This window comes from Anarrhichthys ocellatus, unplaced genomic scaffold, assembly GCF_004355925.1.
Source record: "Anarrhichthys ocellatus isolate YVR2014 unplaced genomic scaffold, GSC_Weel_1.0 scaffold52, whole genome shotgun sequence".
NCBI classification, from domain to species: Eukaryota; Metazoa; Chordata; class Actinopteri; order Perciformes; family Anarhichadidae; genus Anarrhichthys; species Anarrhichthys ocellatus.
Genome location: NW_022280082.1, coordinates 1518810 through 1540309, shown reverse-complemented (window position 1 = coordinate 1540309; position 21500 = coordinate 1518810). Strand labels below are relative to the sequence as shown.

At 40.5% G+C, this 21500-nt stretch overlaps 3 protein-coding genes across 7 annotated transcripts in view; 2 read left to right on the top strand and 1 right to left on the bottom strand.

Annotated features, from left to right (window-relative positions):
* Positions 1-15624, top strand: part of ylpm1 (YLP motif containing 1) — a 29784-nt gene extending 14160 nt beyond the window's left edge. For 3 of the 5 annotated variants that reach the window (XM_031870252.1, XM_031870251.1, XM_031870249.1), the window contains 3 exons: positions 3634-3685; positions 4189-4310; positions 4664-5722. In XM_031870252.1, coding sequence (XP_031726112.1) covers positions 3634-3685; positions 4189-4310; positions 4664-4810 — 321 coding nt within the window. In that variant the 3' untranslated portion in view covers positions 4811-5722. Of the gene's footprint in view, positions 1-3633; positions 3686-4188; positions 4311-4663; positions 5723-13194 lie in introns of those variants that run through there. The other 2 variants (XM_031870250.1, XM_031870253.1) reach the window with 2 other exon arrangements.
* Positions 9594-15753, bottom strand: LOC116395975 (prospero homeobox protein 1-like). The gene is made up of 4 exons (XM_031870258.1): positions 14399-15753; positions 13884-13985; positions 13127-13318; positions 9594-9786 (listed from the first exon to the last, which is right to left on the bottom strand). Exons 1-4 carry the CDS (start codon positions 15719-15721, stop codon positions 9619-9621), a joined length of 1785 nt encoding a protein of 594 aa, XP_031726118.1. The 5' UTR covers positions 15722-15753; the 3' UTR covers positions 9594-9618.
* A 615-nt stretch (positions 15754-16368) lies between these two features.
* On the top strand, positions 16369-21314 carry LOC116395973 (dihydrolipoyllysine-residue succinyltransferase component of 2-oxoglutarate dehydrogenase complex, mitochondrial-like). The gene is made up of 15 exons (XM_031870254.1): positions 16369-16669; positions 17767-17800; positions 18078-18120; positions 18237-18301; positions 18392-18466; positions 18590-18645; positions 18728-18836; positions 19010-19147; positions 19290-19357; positions 19454-19551; positions 19788-19918; positions 20037-20110; positions 20206-20289; positions 20394-20561; positions 20671-21314. Exons 1-15 carry the CDS (start codon positions 16607-16609, stop codon positions 20803-20805), a joined length of 1341 nt encoding a protein of 446 aa, XP_031726114.1. The 5' UTR covers positions 16369-16606; the 3' UTR covers positions 20806-21314.
* The last annotated feature ends 186 nt before the right edge of the window (positions 21315-21500 follow it).

The window sequence follows — 21500 nt, the reverse complement described above, 5'->3', positions numbered from 1 at the left end:
CTATATTGCAACACGTTAAAAAGATATGACATTCCATCATGTCTGGCCCGTGCGTGTCTAGACCGGAAGCTGCCAGAAGTGTTTTTTTATTCGTCTACAGATACGCTCTCATTTTACTCTGTGATACCAGCTGTCTGCCCAGCTATTTTTCAACAAAACGTGCGTTACTGCAGGGTAGATGCCCAATAAACAGGCACTGAATAATATGTTCATCCACATTCTGTAACCGTCGGAACAGAGAGGGCTGTAGTGATGCGCGGGTCAGGGTTTTATGAATTTTAACAAGATAGTAGCCTTATGTTTATAGAATTATACTTTTTTTAACCTAGTGTTTGGCTACACTGTGTAGAAAAAGAATGGCGTCTACAGTTAAAGGATTTAACCTATTTCTATGCGCTTCGAGTTCCGACCAGCTGAGTGGAAAGTGAGCTCTCTGGATGTTGCTGGATGCAGAGCGACGCTCTAGCCAGCATGTGGTAGCAATGGCCCACATTTCCCATCGTTCCGTGCTGGACTTAATATTGTGATATTTTTTGCTGTTTTATGCTCCAAAATGCAATTTTTTATTGTTAGTTTTTAGCTTGCCTGTTCAGAACATAGTGAATTGTTTTTAAACCATCAGTGAGGCAGTTGTTACATTACTGTAGACCAGCTGTGTAACATTCGATTAGTAAATCTGATTATTATTGTATTGATTAACATACATTTTAAATAGTCTTTCTGTGGTGCTGCACCATCTTACTCTGCTTTAGCACCACCATTCCACCGTTTAAGGTTCTGTGTGTGACTTTCAAAACATCAATAGATTGTTATTAATGACACCTGTGACCGTTAAGTGAACAACAGTATGCACGAGCATCGGCGAAAACCAAATTGAATGACCTGCATTTTAATAAAATGCAAGAAACTTAATTACAGTAATATTAATGATGATGTTACTTTGAATAATGTTCCTATATTTTATTTATACCCACCACAACAGAGTCCACTCATATGAAATATATCGTGGTATTGTGGTTTTAGCTGGCTAATGTTAGCTAACATTTGCTTGTTTGCTAACGCGGACAAATTGCTAGCTAGCTAATGTAGCAAAAATACAGTCTTGAGTAGATAACGTCAGTTAATTCATCCACACTCCCGGGGCCGGCCTGGCTGTTAAATTGGCTGGCTTGCTGTTTGCAAAATACTTTATTTGCTAACGTTATGAAGCAACACTTAATTTAAAATCACTCCACAGGCTGTCGTAGGCAAGCAAGAAAGTCGGGGAAGGTTTAAGTTTTTTAGTACGTTACCCTCCATTAGCCCTTTGTCAATAAACAAAAAACAATGAATACATGTGATAAGTTACACATAGAACCTTTTAATATACACTACATTTGAGCTATTTTAATTTACCTCACCTGACATCACAGTTGGATGTGGTCAGATCTTGTTTGTTGTACCTGCAACTACATCCAACGGTGATGTGGTGCTACTCAGTGGGTCCACACAGATATTCATCCTGAAAGTCTGTCGAGAGACAATTTGTCATCTATGTGTATGATATATTACTGAATAACCTGAACAGACCTTTGAGTCTGTTATCTTGTGGAGCAACAGGTTGCCTTCTTTTTATCAGCTTTCATCATCAACCTTCGGTTTGTATGTTAAACTCTGGAATCCAGAGCGCAGCTTATCTTCATCATTCATGTTTTGGTTTGTCGTCTTATGTCACGGATATATTCACCATCATTTTACACACTTTCAATATTCCATTCCATTTTCCAAACCGCTTATTGGGCGAAGGCAGGGTACACCCTGGACAGGTCGCCAGGTTATCGCAACATTCACACCGACGGGCAATTTCGAGTCTCCAAATAGCCTAAGCTGCATGTCTTTGGACTGTGGGAGGAAGCCAGAGAACCCACGCTGCCACGGGGAGAACGTGCAAACTCCACACAGAAGACCACCGGGGATCGAACCCGGGCCCCTCTTGCTGTGAGGTGACAGTGCTAGCCACTACACCACCGTGCAGCCCCACTTTCAATAGTGTTCCAAATAAATTATAATAAGCGCCTTAAATATGCCAAATAAAATGACTGACTCCTTAAAGCTGCTACCCACCAAATGTCCACCCGTCTAATCAAGCACAGTGAGTTTTCCCTTCCTGTGCTTAATCAGACTTCTGTCAGGACTGAGTGGGCGTTGACGTCCTACTAAATCTTTGGTCATCTTAAACCTGAGCAGGGGTCTAATCAGAAGAAGTTTTAAACCAAATTTAAAAAGGGTACAATAATACACATTGACGCTGATGTAAATTACATCCTGAGAAACCCAAATCATAAAATAACACAGCACAAAAACAAATGTCACAAATATACAACACAAATAAATGCATAAAAATAAATGTATTTTTGAATACATATCTAATGTGGAAATCAGCAACTTACCAAAGACTCGTCTGTGAACAGATTTTTAGATCCAGTGTTCTTTTCAGAAAGAGGAAAAATGGTATGTAGGGACAAAAAGCTATGGGAATGAAAAATCAAAACAAATTCAAACTTGGTATTTAATCATAACATTTTGACAGATAGGCCACTGATGCAACTATAATAATTTAATTTCATAACGTGTTGCAGAGGCCTGTTTATCCGTCATATTGCTGTTTAGTGGTTTTGGCAGGGTTTCATTGTCAAGCACGTTAAATTAACGTCATCTTAGCTGGAGACAAACGATGTCCTCTCTTTAAGTGATGTACAGTCAGTACACGCAGCCAGACACTCACACACTGCTCATGATGTTGACTGTTGTGTTGCTCTTCCTCCAAGATTAACACATTATCGTGCGAGGTGTAATTACACTTATTTTGAATATATTGTAAGTTCCTTTAAAAAAAAAAAAATAAAATAAAAAATACAATGTGTGTGGTTGACAATATTATCTCCCAAATTTCACTTTTCAGCTTCAATTACGTCTTAAGAGAGTCAAAAGAATACAGGGGAGTGTCTTTACTTAGGAACTGGCTAGTGCTAGCCAGCCAAATAGCATCAGTATGATTTGACAGGTGAGGATTGGTGAGGTGAGGGAGAAGTAATGCTATGTCAAAAAACCAGGAACATTTACATGTTTAGTTAATATTCATGTCAAAGTTTGTGCAGCAGCACTGCAAACTCGTACATAGGTGTATTGTTGTTTGTAATGTAAACTGTGTAGATAACATGATCATTAGCTCACACAGACAAACTACATGAAGAGAGACTGAAGTGCTTGTTTTGCTTTTTTATCTTCTGAGAGCAGAGAGAGGTTTGCTTGATGATCTTTTTTTGAAGGAAAGCACTTTGTGTTCTCTAAAGCAGAGCACACCTATTATCCATTCTTTCTTTCTTCTTTTTTTGTTGCATGTAGCCAAGAACAAAGGCTTAGTCTCAACACAGTAGTTTCTCTCAACTTGCCAGATGTCAATATTTGCATGCTACTGTTACATTACGTCTTAATCCGATAAGTCCTCACGCAGTCTCATCCTTCGGTAGTTTCTGTTGTCTTTCCACTTCTGATAAACCAGTCTGCTCTCTTTTCAGCCACCCCCTGTTTTCTCTCTCCCTCTCCCTGTCACCCAGATGTTTAACCATTGTAGTGTTTCTTTATAAAATATAGGGCTACATTCCAAAAAGCAAATGGGAGATGGACACGTCGGAGGCGAAACTTGGTAGGTATTCCCCTTTGTTAGTCTTCATTTTATGAGTAAAAGGCTGATTATATTGGTTTGATTACATGGTTATGGTGTCTTATGTGTGTGTGTATCTGTGCACACAGCATGACAACAACCTAAACTATTAATGTATTGATTGACAGATGCTTCAATTTGAAGCCCACTTTTGTTTTCCTCTGAAGAAAACATGTCTTTAATGTACGGGTAAATCTACAAAGAGAATGAGAAGAGGAGGTTCTGCATATAAAAACCAAAACATGCATATAAATGTAAACATGGTTATAATTTCTACAAATCCCAAGCCAGTCAAATGAGGAGGAAAAGTAGTATAGTGGTGATGTGATTGCACTTTATGTGAGTGTGAAGGAGGACATTTGCTAAATCAGATGATGCTGATTGACTTGCTGGCTTTTCGTGGACAAATTGATGTTCGGATGATGGAGTTAAAGTGTTCATGGGGGAGGAGAACTGATCACTACAGTGATCTTCCATTTATACAGACAAGTTGGACGGTCTGGGGAGCAGTGGGAAGAGGAAACGTGAAGACATGGAGCACCTGGAGGACTACCTTCAGCTGCCAGACGACTATGCCACGCGCATGTCGGAACCAGGAAAGAAGCGGGTGAATATCCTCTGCTGCACAGCTGTTGCTTTGGTCATCTTAACATCGCATGTCGCATGTCGATGTGTCTTTGAGCAAGACACTTAACCCCAAAATTGCTCCCGTAATTGTGCCTACGGTATAGAAATGTGATAGAATCTGAATTGTAAGTCGCTTTGGATAAAAGCATCTGCTAAATGACTGTAATGTAATGTAACATTAATTCGTTTGCCAGTGAGGCAAAATATGAATTGTAAAGATCCAGCTAGTCCAGGTTGTTTTTACGATGTTAAATAATGTAACAGATTTATGTTAAATGATGCCCTGTCATCCACTTCCTGGTCATAACGCAAAACCGTGGTTGCTTTGTCAAGGTCCGTTGGGCTGATCTCGAGGAGCAGAAGGAAGCCGATCGAAAGCGTGCTATCGGCTTTGTGGTGGGTCAAACGGACTGGGAGAGAATAACTGATGAGAGCGGGCAGCTGGCACAAAGAGCTCTCAACCGTACCAAGTATTTCTAAAGATCCCCCTTTTCTCCCTTCATTGAAAGGTATGTACAGTATGTTACTCCTTTGTATAATGTTGTTAGGATGGCTGTAGACGTTACCGATAGCTGTTAAAAGTAAGAAGTCGTCATATCGGTGTTTTGAAAATACATATTTAACCTTTAATGACTTGATGAGGACATGTTTAAGGCCTTTTCTTATTACATGTCCTGGTTTGAAAATGTACTTTATAGTTTCTTTAATGCAAGTGAATGGACCGGTCTCATCTCACCTTTTTTTCAGCAAGCCGATTCTTCAAAAAAGCTTGTCTTTACATTTCTTAGCTTAATCGCAATAAATAGTCAATAAAATGCCGAGGGAGAAACCTTACTAAGTTTGCGGGCATGTATGTTTTACAGCTGTAATGCCTTTTATAGTGATACGAATACAGTTGTAACTTTGTTCTGCATAATGTGTTAGCACAATACCTGAATGTAACTGAATTTACAAAACCTAAGTTTATTAGGAATGTATTTTCCTAGTTATCACATAAGTCAAACGCATAAAAGTTCAACTTGATCACAAACAAATCTATCTTTGGCCAAATTATCAATGATCTCTTTTTTTTTTCTGCAGGTTTCCAGAATGTGAAAACACTGAAGCTTACTTGTGGTGAAACAAGAGACTCATCTATACCAGCAATGGTTATCAGATTCTTAGTTATTTCATTGATAAAGATGCAGTATAGTTGTTTTTTTTTCTCGTTTTTAAACAGGAACTCTGGTTATTCACTGATCAATTTGTAGGTTGTAACTTCTTCTGGTCATGTATTCCGTGATTCTTGCTGTTTTATACTCTTCATGCTTTATGTACCGTTTACCTGTAGTAATGTTTTTTTGATCCATGTATACTTGAAAAAAAAAAAACAATAAAACATTCACAAAATCACCAACCTGGGGGAGTGTTTCTTGCATTAGCTTGATGAACAAGAGGGCCAAAGAGTTTTTGAAGCAGAATGTGCTGTAAATGAATCATTGGGGCCTGTGAATAACTATTTACATCCGCCTGACATCACTTGGTTAGCCCCCTGTGTTTTAAGACTGGCTGTTATCAGGTTTATGACTATGTATGGTTAAATTAGGAGAACAGAAGTAAGAATAAATGGTTGGTTGAATGCCGTGGCGGGACATGGATTTTATACCTGGGTCTTCTGTGCTGTCCTACTACAGTTGAATTACCTCCTAATAACCTCATTATGACACATCAATCCAGCAAACCTGCAGCGGATCCACGCATTCCACCACACAAGAGCACGAGCCATTCAAATATTATTCATTAAAACGACACGATAGACAAATGAACAGTAGTAACGTTACTATGTAAAAAACAAAAACAAAGGTAGTTTGTCACTTACCGAAACTTAAAGAGTTTAATCCCAGTACATCGTTTCAGTTCCAGTAAGAAGTCCTCCTCAATTCATGGACGCCAGTGACAGTCGAGCCTCCCCAGTTGTATTTCGCTGGTCTGCTGCGGCAGGCCGCGGTTGTGGAGCTGTTTCAATGCGAACGTGTTCGTTGAGTTGTAGATCTACTTGAGTCTCTCCAAAAGTTTTCAAATGCTTTGGCGTCCTCAGGTTAGCGTAGCTCCAAACACCAAGAGCTCACTTAAAATGAAACGCATTCCCAGCCATAAAATGTGCAAAGCTTCTCCGACGCTGTCAGCAAGAAATACCGTTCATACAAATCCTTTTCCTGGCTGAGTCAGGGCTGCCAGCTGTGGCGTTGACTGGCCATTTCTTACGATGTCCAGCTTTTCCTGAAATGGCGTTGTCAGTAACTCCGCCACTAAATCCGTTTCTCCTCCTCCTTCAGCCATTGAGTGTTAAAAAAACAAAGCTAGGTAAAAAAAAAAAAAATGAATTACACCAAGCAAAACCCTAAAAAATTTTATAATTTCTTCCATATCTTTCAATTTGAACTCTTATGCTGCGTTCACACCAAACGCGGCGCGAATTTGTGGCGCGAGTAGATTACATACAAAGTCTATGCACAGACGCGATGAGACTGGCGCGGCGCGAATTTGCGATGGCGCGAAGGACGCAAAGTTGCGGCGCGAGCCTATCGGAGTTGAGTTGCTCCCCTGTCATCACTGACTTCCTGCCGTTGTTGAATCAGGAAATAAATCCTGTAGCCGTCTGTGTTCACCCAGAGCTCTACGATACCTCATATCAATAGAGACTGGACCAAACTATGTGTATAAATGTGTGTGTGTGTGTGTGTGTGTGTGTGTAAACCATATGGTACAAACAATGAATAGATGCTTCCGTATTTACGTCTACATGACGTTATTGAGTGCTGGTGGAGCTGCTACAATGTTAGCATAGCCTAGCACCGATCCATCAGAGCTCCATTGAGAAGACAAGTAGCCTACAAATCGGCATCATTACGTAGTTATTTCGGAGTCCCTTTGTGTCGGTTTATTGCCGTTAAATCACAGCCAAATCAGTTTTTGTGTTCATACCGCTGTAGTAAACAGCGACGTGTGGCTTGCTAGACACAGTGAATACAGCTCGATAAAATCCATGGAGCTCCTCTGAACAATGTTATGAACCCAGACATGACGGCGTTTAGTTTCCCGGGATATCTGTGACTTCCACAACACGTACTAAGCCGAAATAGAGGTTCTTTTTTTTCATGGTTAATGGCGGACAGTTGAACGGTTTTCAGGGCGATAAGCCCCGCCCCCTCTCCGGCGCGTCTGTACACAAATGGTCCCCGGCGAGACCGGCGGCGCGATGGACGCGAATTTGCAGCGAGATGAATTCGCGTTTGGTTTGAACACGGCATTACTCCTCCAACTAAGCTCTGCTGGCAAGTTCAGTTTCGCGATAGTCACGTGCTCGCCCACTGACCAATCACAGCGCACCTGCACCTCACTGCAGCGCTGCTCCTGAAAACTGAGCTGCCCGTTATTGCTGACGTGGTTGTAGGCCAGCTAGCAGGCTCTGGCACGTCAAAGAATACGCCCCACATGTCAAACTAAAGATCTGATTGGTTGAACACTGTGACAATCAACAATATCGTCCCCATTCACTTAAACTGCACATGGATGCACTTGTGAGTCTGCAGGCCTCGGGCCTCTCTTCTTACCTAGAGACACAGAGGTGAAATCTGATTGGATAAAAGCTTTACTTAAAACAAGCTGCCTTGAAGGCCCTGACGGCCCACCACTGGTTGAATGTATTCCCTACATCTTTGCAAATTTCATTGCAAATCTATCGCACCCCTTAACTGTTTTACACCTCTGTGAGTTGCATCCCAGTCTCATGATGGTGGTGTAGGTGCCATTCTCTCCTTGTCTTTTTATTTGTTTAAATCATTTAAAAATAAATACTATGAGGTAATTGCACAGACAGCTGCCAATTTCACCTCAACTTGTGGCTTGAATATGAAGTGTGATGTGAGTGCATGATTGTAGGACTGAAAACCACCTCAGTGTTTTTAACCTTTTAAGTGTAATTTAAAATTAACTTAAGGTTGTCAACAACAAAGTAAGCCCACAGTGGCTTTTTATGACCAGAATAGTATTTTATTTTTGTCTCATTTGAGTTTTTGTCATTGTTTTAACACATGTTTACATTCACAAGATATACATATGTTACCTGTAACACATTCAGCTGATTACTATCTGATCACTAATGCACATTATCAAAGCTCACAATTAACCATAATATGTATTTAAGTGAGGAAGAACAAGGCACATTCATTGCTTTTATTGTTGTCTGTCTCACAAGTCAAACTTCAACAAGCTTAACAGCTGGTTGTTTTATACAAAATATCTTCTCTGACTGCTTAGCTCAATACTTTCTCAATACATTGGCACACTTAATATGTAAAGACCTTAATATGTAAAGACCTGCCTGTTTGACTTTTGTTCTCACAGCAAGGTAATTGAAAAGAAAATATCACACAGAGGTGTAGTTATATTGCTGTTGAGTTTTCAAATGCCTATGTGCACATATCGGTATTTAAAGAACCAAATTCAGTCTCAGTGAGTGACGACGACATGGTCAATATGGAAGCCGATGTATTCAGTATTTAAGATGCATTTTACATTCACAAATTTTTTGCACTTGTGATCAAATCCTCCAGAATTTTAACTCATGAGAATTTTCATATGGATTTCTAACGCTGTTACTGAAGACGAGGATCCTCGGTTATGACCGAACACACAGATCCACTGAAGAAGACGTTTGATTTGCCCGTGGACAGCCAGCCACAGTGAACCCTTTAGAAAGTGGATGATGCATCTTCATGGTGAGTATGGAAGTGAAGCTGATATTTTACCAACTGAGTTTGTAAGGAGCGGATGAGAGACATCATTTACTGTCATTTTAACATTGTTGTAATTTTCATTTTGTCCTGTACATACATATGAGCTCTGCTGAATATTAAATTATTTTTTCTTCTCCTGGCGTGGACCTTTTTTTTGCTGCTTAATAAAGAAGTATGCTTCTTAAAAAACAAAGTGTTGCACTTGAAGATAATCACAGATTAAATAGTTGTACAATACAAACTGTGTTATTGCTATATAATATGGTTGATATAGCAAAAATACAAATGCTGTCAAACGACCTCATGCTGCAGCAAGCCAGTAAAGCATAAACTCAGACATCAGTCTGCCATATGTGTGGAGATTGAATATGTGCGGGCATGCTCGTCACTATTCTATTTTACAACATGTCCGGTGCTTCATTAGAAACTAAATAGTTTGCTATTCAAGGCACGAGTGAGTCCACATTGTGACAGTAACCACTGTGGCACATGATGTCGTCTGGTTGGTTCTCATCCAGAGGGATGACACTTGAATTCAGCTGGAACGTCACTGTCCAGTTTACAGATCACTTTGTAGATTGCTTTCTTCCAAGATGGATCGCAATCTCTTCCCATTGAAACGGCAACGTAGAATTCTCTCAATGTAATCTCGGCAACCTCCAAGAATCTATCAGGGACCTGTGAATCCACAGAAGATTAGAAATGTTACGGCCTTTTACACACAAACTGTTTTCACATATTTAGAATCGGGCTCGGAAAATCAAGGTAAGTAACGAGGTGAAACATGGCAACGGCACGACGGTTGATTGAGAACAATATTAAACCAGTTCAGTTGATCAACAACAAATGCATCAACACACATCAGGGACACCTGACTCGGCTTTTTTTTTTACTTTTCTGTGTTTTTCATATTCCTAAATACCTTCACAAATGTATGTTGGGACTGTAACATTGTTGAATTATAACAATACTGGAGCTGGTAAGCAGTATTATGTTGCCAAGTTCAAAATTCAGTCCATCGTCAAAGACCTTAATTACACGAGGAGACGCTGCATCGGTGTGGTTTGGAAGAGTTATGCTCACTTTTAGGAAAGAAAATCTAAAATAGCCTAAAATCGTTCATAATTTTCTTGATTTAATTGTTGACTATTTGGGATACGTCTAATTGTCAGTTCTTAAAAGCTGTTTAAAGCTTTATACATTTAAGGCAATGCATGTTAAATTAGTATTAAAGCCATTTATGGAAGCATTTTGTGGAGTAAATTGATTGATTAATGAAAAACTGATCTCAGCATTTTCATTTCTCACTCATAATTCTTAAATGGGTCAGAATTAAAATTCAATGAAATTTGCATTTTCCCTGCTAGCATTGGCATCCTCTGACATGAAAATTGAAAAGTCCAACAGCTTTATGATTGACAATATTCAAATGTTATTTCAAATTTTGAAATAGGAATGCAACATATACATTTTTATTTAATTTTGCATTTACCGATGCATCATCTAGGTCACAATTGAAATTAAAATGGGATAATCAGTTTCCATTTAAATTTTTGCTTTTATGCAAATTCTCATAAAGCGTAGTTGGTCAAATGGCTTTTCCATTTTCACATTAATATTGTCAGTAAATGAGCATAGCTACTTATCATAATGCAAATTGCTTTGTTGAATTTTAATTTTGGTCCAATTAATGCACATGTCATGGGAAATTAAAATGTTATTGTGAGATTACATTTTAATTTAGTCCATCAAATGCTTCCGTATAAAAGACCCCGTGACCTCTTTCCTCACCATTATTTGGTCAAAAGGCTCACTTTGTACAAATATCAGAATCTAGTAAGTACATCTACCATGAAATCTTGTGCACATCTGTGCTCCCCAGAGGATGAACCCTTCCTATTTTGGATATTCAATGTGCTCAGCTTTGCACACTTTGTTAGAATCTAGAAGGCAAATGTCCTACAGTTTGTTGAGGCCTTTTCTCTAACTCAAGGCAAACTTTTAGTTTTTAGCGCCACCACTTCTAAGAACTACAGAATCTTCTCTACTATGTCTGATGTGTTGTGATATATTGCATCTGATTTCAGCTCTCGCACTCGACATCACTGCTGGGTGTGTTCATGCGTGTAATCTGTTTGACTTGAGACCAAACAGGGAAATAATTGTTTCATGAGAAGAAACCAAAAGTGTCTCCGTCACTCAGTAGGAGAAAAAAAACTAAACCTAGCAGCCGAATGGTTGACAGCTAACTTAGTGTTTTGGCCTTTTGCTTTTGAATGTTTGAATTGTCTCGTGTAGATTTTATTTTTTTACCTGGAATCTGTGATTGTGTGTGATCACATAATGATTTTCAAAGCACTGTTTGATTTGAAAAAAAGTCTTTAATTTACAAAATATTAAACATTTAAATGTTACTTTTTTATTTTAATCTATTCCTTCATTTTTTATGTTTTTACCGTTTATCTGCCAACAATTTAAATAAGAGTAAATTAATTGTAGCATCAGGAACTATAGTTATATGCTGCTGTGAACTATTGAGAAAAAGTTATATAATACTAAATATTTGTAGGCCATAATGTCACTCGGCTCTCTGTCATGCTTTCATACACTAGCCAGTATGATTGTGAAACTGGTATTAAATTGCATTTTGAGCGGTCTTAAATGTAACCTGCAGAAACCCAGCTTAAACATTTAAAGCTGTGTTCAACTGAATCCTTACTAAAAGTCTAAGCATTTTGCTTTTTTTTTTTTTTTTTTTTTTTTTTTAAATGAAGGGGAGAAAAAAGCACATAAATTTGTAAATATTAAAAACATTTGCACCAGAAAAATAATAGGCTGCGTTTTGCATTATAGTCTGCAAGTCTTATTACATGTGTTAATCAGCTGTGTTCGTCATGATGCCTTTCACTCTTATTAATTATGAAATTCAGAAATGTTAATTATCATTTTTGCAGCAAATCCTCATTTAAAGATCTTATTAAGTGTTTAGTTCCCTTTTACTTCTTCTGAAACTCATCTTCAGTCACACTTCTCACTACTGGGTTATTATGGGATAGTGGTTGTACTAGTTAGTAGAATTAGTATTAAAGCTAAGTTACTCTATATTAAATATGTGTCACTCTGTGGAGTAGTACACATGTAGGCTGGTTAATATGTGGTTAATGTATATAAACAGGGAAACTTTTTAACAGTTATAAATTCCCAGATTAAGGAGAAAATAAGAATCAGTGACTCATAATCCTTTTATTACAGCATGAATACACTTTGACTATATTCTGCCTAGTGTTCACAAACTTAACTTGTTACGGCTTCATGAAGTTATAGTAGGTTTTCCTCATATATATATATTTATGTGGATTCACTATTGTTACAAACTGGATGAAAGTGAAATAATCTAAATGTGGCTCAACCAGACAATTTATTTAAACTTTCGGAGCCTTTTCGCACTTCGAACTAAATATTTGTATCTGATCATAAAGCACATGGTTCCCTGAGCTGCTTCCTCTGTACCGTCCGCCCTCCTCAGTGTACAGTATGAGCCGGTTTCATGTCTTTTTCTTCATGATACATTTGTTTGTGTGTCCATCTGTACGCATCTATTCTAGCCAATAGCGTGTGTTGACACATGCAGGAGCTTTTATTTATTTATTTATTTTACCTCTGTACTTACAATAAATAGCAAACATTTCTGAAGCAATTCACATTTTCTACATGTGTGCATTATATAACCTGCAAATTATTAGGAACCGTGATATTGATTTAGTATTGTAAAGCCACTATAATCTTTACCCGAAACAAATATGCAGATGCAGCGAATCCGACAGATTAAAAAATGATGCTTTGAGACTTGAGAAATGTGTGCTACACACATCTAACAAAAGTAAATTGTGTGTTGGACTCAACATCAAAATGAGACCATAAAATAACCTCACTGGAGGCTCTCAAAGCAAAAAAACAAACAAATAACTGACGTTAGTAAGATATCACCAGTAAGGATTATAGTGTAGCATCAGTTTACCTGGAAGTCGTTGGCTTTGTTGTAGTGCATGTTGAGAGCTCTGAAAAGTTCTGATTCTCTGCCCACAGTCGGACTCCTCACGTCAGCCACTCCTATGAGAGCGTGCCGGGCGAACTTCTCCATCTGGATGTAGTAGAACTCCCTGAAGTTGCTGAACCACTTGATGAGCTGAGAGGTGATGCAGCGCGTGAACTGAGGACGAGACAGAGAGACGGGTGAGTGAGATGGTCAACGTGGAATTTGATGCATTGTAATAAATGTCTTTATGTGAGAGAGAAGCTGCTAAGCTTGTTTCACGATATAGAAAATCAAATATGAATAAACTCTATTTTAGCACATCTCTGTGTTGCCGTGTTTATACATTTTGAGTTTTTACAGAAATGCTATCATGACGTAAAGTTCTTAATCCTGATCTGATTGCTTGATTGTAATGCCAATTAAAAAAGAAAAACTATTCACTTGTCTGGAACTGATTCTTTATTCTGTGGTGACAAAGATGCATTTTGAAAAGAAACTGGTTTGGGATCATAAAACATGCCGCACATAAACGACCACATAAGATTTTTTCTCAGAAACGGCAGGAAACATGTCTGCTTGAATGCAAAATACAGCAACTTTTCCAAGATTGTTATAGTTGCTACACATCTGTATTTTTTGACGGTAATATTAACTCATGTTTTGTAAATATAATCTATTCAAATGACACAAATGTGTGGATGAAGTGGAGTGGTGCTCAATATTGCAAGTATTTCCTCACCTGCACATCATAGAAACACATCTTCAGTACCAGTGAGCTCGGGTAGCGGGTGTAGAAGAACATGTGCTTTGCTTTCTTCAGATGGTTTGTGGTCAGACCCTCCTAAACGCACCGGTGTTAAGGGTAAAACACACATCCGGGACATAAGAAACGGTAGTTTTCTTTGTTAATGATGATGGATACATGTTCTCTCAAAGAAATCATTACAGCTCAATGAGAGACTCCTATTTTCTGCAAGTTTGGAAGATCAAAGGGAGTACTTATTGGATTCTGTAAGGTGCAAACTTGCTGTCTTTGAAAACACAATTTTTATTAATTTTTCTTATTTTATAGCACATACCTGTGAGGGGTGAAAAGGTTTGTGACATAATGGGTTGTAATACAAAGGAAGAGTTATTGTTGTATTGTTGGAAAGAAATATTTTCTGCCACTATTGACTGCTTCTTAAAGCCACAATAAATCATACAAAACTTCAATTATTAGACTACATCAGAATAAAAACTTGTACAGGATACATTCAGCATGTATAGGTTGTTCTTCCTCAGGCAATCGGACTCAATCTTGACATGAGACGGGCTTTCCACCAGCGTGGGACCCACCGACACAGTGTGAGTCTGTGGGCGTCTGACGGATCTGGAGTTCACCTTCGATCTCACTTTGACCGAGTTCCAACGCCTGTCAAACTTTGCTCGACTGACCTCAGAGCACTCCTTTCGCGGGCACCTGAGGGAATGTCCAGTGTTGTGATCCTTCTCTGACGGCTGATCTTCATGCAGAGCAGCGTCGTGGCAGAAGGGGACCAGAGGTTTGGGGCGATGGGGAGCTCTTGATCTGGACTGGAGGATGAAGTTGTCGGCTCTTTCCAGCCGACGCTTTTGCACAACCAGAGACAGAGCTTCGGTTTGAATGTCTGGGACTTCTTGCGTCTCATCTTTACCAACCGATGACTGAAGAGACATGTCGGTCTCTACGTTCCCCTCGTCATTCGGAGATGTCTGTAGAAGTGGCACGCTTCTAAAGATCGAGTCAACGCTCCTGCTGACAGCTCTGCTCAGTTCGTGCTTCAAAACATCTGCCATCAGCTTTATCCTCTCAGGCTTCGACTGGAAGTAGTTCATCAGCTTCACCTTCTTCCATCCTTGATATTTTCTGCTTGAGCTGCTCTGGAACTCACTGTATGAATCTGTAAATGTTGGAGATGTTTCAGGAGAACTGTTCCAGGTGGGATATTTACTGTCCGCAATGTCGGTTACTCCACCCACATGGTTTAAACTTGTCCTGAGCTGTCTGAGCTGCTGATACTGACTCTCAAGCTGCTTTCTTGTCGTCTGACAGCCAGATCCACGATCCACGAGCTCCCGATCTTGAGTCCTTTCATTTTCCTGCATGCCGTCTGACTCCTCGTGCTGATTCGCCATCCCATCTGTGCAGCGCATACCAGGAGAGCTGGTCATGCCTTTGATGATATGTTCTACTCTGGCACGCTTTGCTTGATGGCCACTGTTTAAGTTCCACTCATGGTGACCACAATAACTGTATGCAGGAGATGAGTGCATGCTCGTGGGTAAATGTAAAGCGGTGTTGTCTCTCGATGGACTGAGCTCCAGCCGGCTCGAACAGATCAAACTTGAACCAGCATCATCGTGGCTGTAATATGCACTCTCCGGTGGGAGTGTTATGTCCTCACTGTCTTTGTGTAAGGACACAGAAACATCTGGAAATTCTGAATTTAACAGCTCGGGGTCCAGTTGAAAAGAGGAGACGTGCTCTGCAGGGTAGCCGTCGAGGCAAATGCTGCTGGAAGAATACATACCTTTGCTCCAAACACTTGGATCCATGCTTGTTGGATGAAGAAGAAAAAAGAGCGATGAAAAAAAAAACAGAAAGAAATTGAAAATGAAATTGCCTCCTGGAATAACAAATGAAGACTTTGATTGTTGTACAAACATAGATCTGAATTGCCTTGCACATGAATCCTAAAAAAGTAAAAATATTTAACTTAAAATAGTGAGTGAACTGTACAACTCTAAAGAATGAAACCACAATAATACATATTGTCCAGATAAGAAAGATAATTTTGATATTAACTATTTGGTTAGTTTTATATGAGACTAAAAACTCAAAATAAGAAGCACATCTACTTACAGGAGCCTTTTATGTAACCCACCTGTTGCCTGTCGAGAAGGACCCGAGGAGGCTGCAGGTCTGGAGCTTGCAGGAGGAGGAATGACTCAAGTATTTGTAGTGGTCCAGCTGAGAGCCCCTCCGAAAAAACAGGAGGTGTGGTCAAATATGCCAACCTATCCCATCCTACCTGCACACAATAACATGTTATTTAAATCGCACAACCCACTCTTAATGGGACTATATGAAAAATACATTCAAATTGTATTTAATGTATCCTTTTTCCAAAATAGTGGTTGTGCCATGGATGTTTATTGTGAAATTAATTCTAAAGAATTTTAAAAGTATGGATCACTACTTAATACATACAATGGTACAGTCCTGTTACCTCTACATGAATGTTTTTATTTTGTTATCTGAAGAAAAAGTACTTTTATTTCGCCCTATTCTCGATGTTATAGGACGCATACACCCCCGCCGGCCAACCGCAGTGGTTCGTCCCGCCTGCACCGCCCTCGAGCTTCGGAGCGAGCTTCCGTACCGCTCCTTCAACCGCTGTCAAATTGAGCTAAAGAGGACACAGCTACACTGCTAGCGTTATGTTATCGCGATCCAGATGTGCATACCGGACGCTCGGTCGTTCTCTGTCAGCGGTGAGCCAGGTAGGTCGGACACTTAACTGAGCCGGTGTATTCACTCTGAAGCGATTTGGTACTGATTAAAACGAGATACAGCTAATTAGCTGAATGCTAACGTTAGCATTGTGAAGCAGGGCCTCACCAAAGTTACCAAGGGCAGACAGTCAGACACTGACAGTGAGCTCAAGAAGAAGACAACACTATCCCAATAACTATCTGACTATATAAAAAGGGGGTCTTTGTTTCGTGCCCCCTGGAAGCTACATCATTGTTTTTTTTTCCTATAACTGGTTTTGATGCTAATGCTAGCATGTTATGGTGTCGTGTTTGTAAGACTGAGGCGTGTGTAGCTGACATGACAGAAATAGCCCTTGTCATGTTTGACATATATGTGCTCAAGCTTCAGGTTTCAGCTGTCTGTCCAGTGCTTTAATCCGCAGGTAGTGACGCTGAAACATAATCCCCACGGTAGTTACTTACGCGTGTGTCTTGCTCACTTCAAAGGTGGCTGTTGTGCTCGTGTCTCCAGTGGACTATGTGCTGCATTGGGGTGTTTAGAAATACAGTCAGTTGACAGTTTAAGTACACTTGGCTAAAAGTAATGTAGTCTAAAACATAGGCCCTGTGTGAAAAAGTGATTGCCCCCCCCTGTTAAAACATAACAGGGGGGGGCATCTCTCTCTCTCTCTCTCTCTCTCTCTCTCTCTCTCTCTCTCTCTCTCTCTCTCTCTCTCAAAACGTGATGGCTGCATGCCTGTACATGCTTCGATGTACTGTAGAAGATTGATCTCTGACTGCTCCACCCTCCTCCGGCATCCCACTTCAGTCGGGTTTAGTCGGTAACGAGCGACTCCATCAGACAAAGCAGCCAGAACCAACCTTCTTCACTCGAGGCCCTGCCCTCAACATACCCACAGACGTAACTCATAACATGCAGCGCAGTTAACTTTACAGTCAGCGCTGGAGAATCCAGTGTTTTCACTGAAAGCTGAGGCAACGGAGGTTCCTCATTTACTGTTGAATTTATTAGTTAGAAGGCTTCCAAAACCATTAGAAATTCACAAACGACACATATAAATAGATGCATATGAAACTCATTTTTCTTTTTTTTCTCCTTTCAGGCAAATAATGTGCTGGTCCGACGAAGTGTTTCAGGTAAGAGTGCTTCTGATGAAGGAGACTTGACCTTCAGCTTGGTTTGAGAACCTCGTCAGTAATGCAACATCTAAAACCTGCGGTTTTAATGTTTACTGCTCATGAATAAACAAGCTTTATGAGTGGATCATCCAAAGCAGAATAAGTGATGCTTGTCGAATATCTTAGGAGCCCACAAGTGGTTAATTGCAGCTCTGAGAGAACTCCTCTCATGTTACAGCCTCGGGAGCAGCGGTTGTTGTTGTTGATTTTCTTTCTTTCTTTTTTTCCTCTTAAGGTCTTCCCGTCTGCAGCCAGCTAGTTTATACAAATTCACAACCGTAAGTGCTTTCTCCCATTCTGTTGTGTGTGTTTGAACGCGACAATTTGGTTTGTATAATTGCATTTGTCAAAAAGTTACAATTAACTGTTTTTGGGTTTTTTTCTTGACATTTAGATGTGAATTTCCATCCTCAGCAAATGTCTTCCACATCAGATACTTCAAGACATCTGCTGTCCACAGTATGTATTGCAACGCTTCTCAACATTATGCATTGAAGACCACTGTGTGCTTCAGTTAAAGCAGTGGTTGTTTTGGTTTCTTTCGTACAGGGGATGAGGTTGTCACGGTCAAAACGCCGGCATTTGCAGAATCTGTTTCAGAGGGGGATGTGAGGTGGGAGAAAGGTGAGTCAGCATATCTCAGGTAAATTGTTGCTATTATATATCCTGTTACCAATGAGCCAAATGTTTAAAGTAATCATATTTCTGCAAAATCAAATCCAAGTGCTTTCATTAATTGTGTTTTAGCGGTGGGCGACTCGGTGAATGAAGATGAAGTGGTGTGTGAAATTGAGACTGACAAGGTATGAACAAGAAAGACCATCAACCCTAAAATCATCTCTGGTATTTATTTATTCCTTCTTAACTTTACTTTACTACTTTCAGACCTCGGTACAAGTCCCCGCTCCAGCAGCTGGTGTAATTGAGGAACTGTTGGTGCCCGATGGAGGAAGGGTAGAACCAGGAATGCCCCTCTTCAAACTCCAGAAAGGAGGTGAGCTTAGTTATCATTCTATCACTGAAGTAAACAAGGCGGAGGCGGTGTGATACCCGAGTTTCAGGACCATTACCAAAACAGTACATTTTTGATACTTGACGTCTGATGTGATAGTTGTGAATCATTACACTCGTACTACATGTGTCCTTCTTTTACTTGTGTTTCCACAGCTGTTCCTGCCAAAGCTGCTTCCTCCCCAGCAGCAGAGGCACCGGCTGCAGCACCTCCTCCTCCTCCTCCAGCTTCAGCTCCCACTGCAATGCCTCCAGTGCCTCCAGTGCCACAACAGGCTGCACAAGCCAAACCTGGTGTGTTTCCTTTCTTTATCATATGAATACACATTCTGCAGAAAGCATTTGTTTAATGTAACTGTGCGGGATGTATCTGAGTAGGCCACCAGCACTGTGTCTGGCTCTTATTGTCACATTCTGTCTTTCCACCTTCATCAAGTTTCTGCCATCAAGCTCACGGCTGCAGCACCAGCTCCTGTAACATCAGCAGGGAGAGGAGAAAACAGGGTAACACACCTGCTGCAGACACACTTTTTATGTTGCATGTTTTGTTTCTTTCATGACATTAATATTAGAAACAGTGAAGTTTGTTCTTCTGTCCAGGTGAAGATGAACCGTATGAGGTTGAGGATTGCCCAGAGGCTAAAGGAGGCTCAGACCACCTGCGCCATGTTGACCACCTTCAATGAGGTGGACATGGGGTGAGCCGCAGCTCCTCAACGGATTGTTCCAACTGTCTTCATAGTATTTACATTGGTCTGAACTTTAGCTAGTTAGGACTACAAGCCTCCGTACTGAACAACCCGGCTCACAGTTCAAGTGTGACATTTTTCACGCCACCGTCTCATTTACAATCATCGGATGTATTTGACTCCACAGATTAAAATGCGTCTCCTCACTGAACACATGCTCTAACACCTTCTCAATTATGCTTCAGCAACATTCAGGACATGAGGACAATCTATAAGGATGCTTTCTTAAAGAAGCACAACATCAAACTGGGTTTCATGTCGGCGTTTGTGAAGGCTGCTGCTCACGCTCTGACTGACCAACCTGCTGTCAATGCCGGTAAGACGACGCTGGCTTACTTCCACTGTTTTTATCTTTTTCTTAAAATTAAACTGAGCCAAGTATTATAGTTTTTATGTGTGTTTTTCTAAACTTTCTCCCCGTTGTTTTCCTGCAGTTATTGACGATTCAACCAAAGAGATCGTCTACAGGGATTATGTAGACATTAGCGTCGCTGTGGCTACTCCAAAGGTAGGACTTTTGCTCCGATAAAACTTTACATTTTTGTGTTAAAAACTGTTGCTGCTGAATTCTGGGTAACAGTGAATACATATGTGTTTGTTTAGGGGCTTGTTGTACCGGTGATCCGCAACGTGGAGACCATGAACTTCGCTGACATTGAGAAAACCATTAATGCGTTGGGAGAAAAGGTAAAAAGATGCAATAGGTGTCCCAGATCATTTTAGACTGCAATGCAATTTTGATTAAACCAATATCTACTTAATGAGAGAGCCATTTGTGTTGTGTGCCTCAGGCTCGTAACAACGCGTTGGCTGTTGAAGACATGGACGGAGGCACCTTCACCATCAGCAACGGTGGCGTGTTTGGCTCCATGTTCGGCACGCCCATCATCAACCCGCCACAGTCTGCCATCCTGGGCATGCACGGCATCTTCGACCGACCCATGGCCGTCAATGGCAAGGTGAGCGTTGCGTGTCCATGGACGAAGAAACATTGTTTCAATGATCTGACATACTGATATGGATCTATTGCTTTTCCAAATTCCAAACTTCCTTTTTTTGCTTCTGCAGGTTGAGATCCGGCCCATGATGTACATAGCGCTGACGTACGACCACCGACTGGTTGACGGCAGAGAAGCGGTCACTTTCCTACGCAAGATCAAAGCGGTGGTGGAAGATCCCCGCGTGCTGCTTCTGGACATGTGATGTTTCTACCACCACATTACTTGTATTTAAAGCTGCATAAAACGAACTCCACGTCACAAAACACGCACAAGTCGTACAAAAAAAAATAAATCTTTTGCTGTCCCCTTTAAATGTTCAGTCAGACCTTTCGGGTATAACGAGGTTGAGTTGACGCACTCATATCGAGCTTAAATACGTGGTATTATCTGTAGAGACTGCTTGCCATCTTCTGTCGGTTATTGTTTTTGCTACATTTGAATTTACTCACATTTACGTTACACGTATTTGGACAGAAATTGGCACACGGGCTTAAAAAGTTGAAGATAACTCTCACATGGGTGTGTTGTTGTACCCGTGAGCTCTTCAGGTGAAAATACGAGGCAGTAGATAAACACTCGCTGCATCCTTGTCACATTGGTGCAATCGTAAAACTAAATGGCTTTTCCAGGCAGCATTTGGCTGCGTGACTTTCTCCCCTGCTCGTTAGTCGCTGCCCCCTTTTTAGCCCCTTTTTCCCACAGCCGGGCCAAGCGGAGCGCACACAAATTAATTCAAGATGTTTTAATGTTAACACGGGATTGAAAGAATTTCTTGGTTTGCTAGCAAGGAAAAGGGAACCGGTGACTGGGACATAGGGCTTTTTGTATAGAACATATTTGTCCGTGTCCTGTATCATTTTGATTTTGCTTTAAATCTGCCTCGCAGATTCTTTGACC

Coding starts and splice junctions, on each gene's coding strand:
- LOC116395973 (XM_031870254.1), top strand. CDS start 16,607: ATGTTATCGCGATCCAGATGTGCATACCGGACGCTCGGTCGTTCTCTG. Junction 17,801..18,077: donor GGTCCGACGAAGTGTTTCAG/GTAAGAGTGCTT, acceptor TTTCCTCTTAAG/GTCTTCCCGTCTGCAGCCAG. Junction 20,111..20,205: donor TCGCTGTGGCTACTCCAAAG/GTAGGACTTTTG, acceptor GTGTTTGTTTAG/GGGCTTGTTGTACCGGTGAT.
- LOC116395975 (XM_031870258.1), bottom strand. CDS start 15,721: ATGGATCCAAGTGTTTGGAGCAAAGGTATGTATTCTTCCAGCAGCATT. Junction 13,986..14,398: donor ACAACCTATACATGCTGAAT/GTATCCTGTACA, acceptor CGGTGCGTTTAG/GAGGGTCTGACCACAAACCA. Junction 9,787..13,126: donor ACAAAGCCAACGACTTCCAG/GTAAACTGATGC, acceptor GTGGATTCACAG/GTCCCTGATAGATTCTTGGA.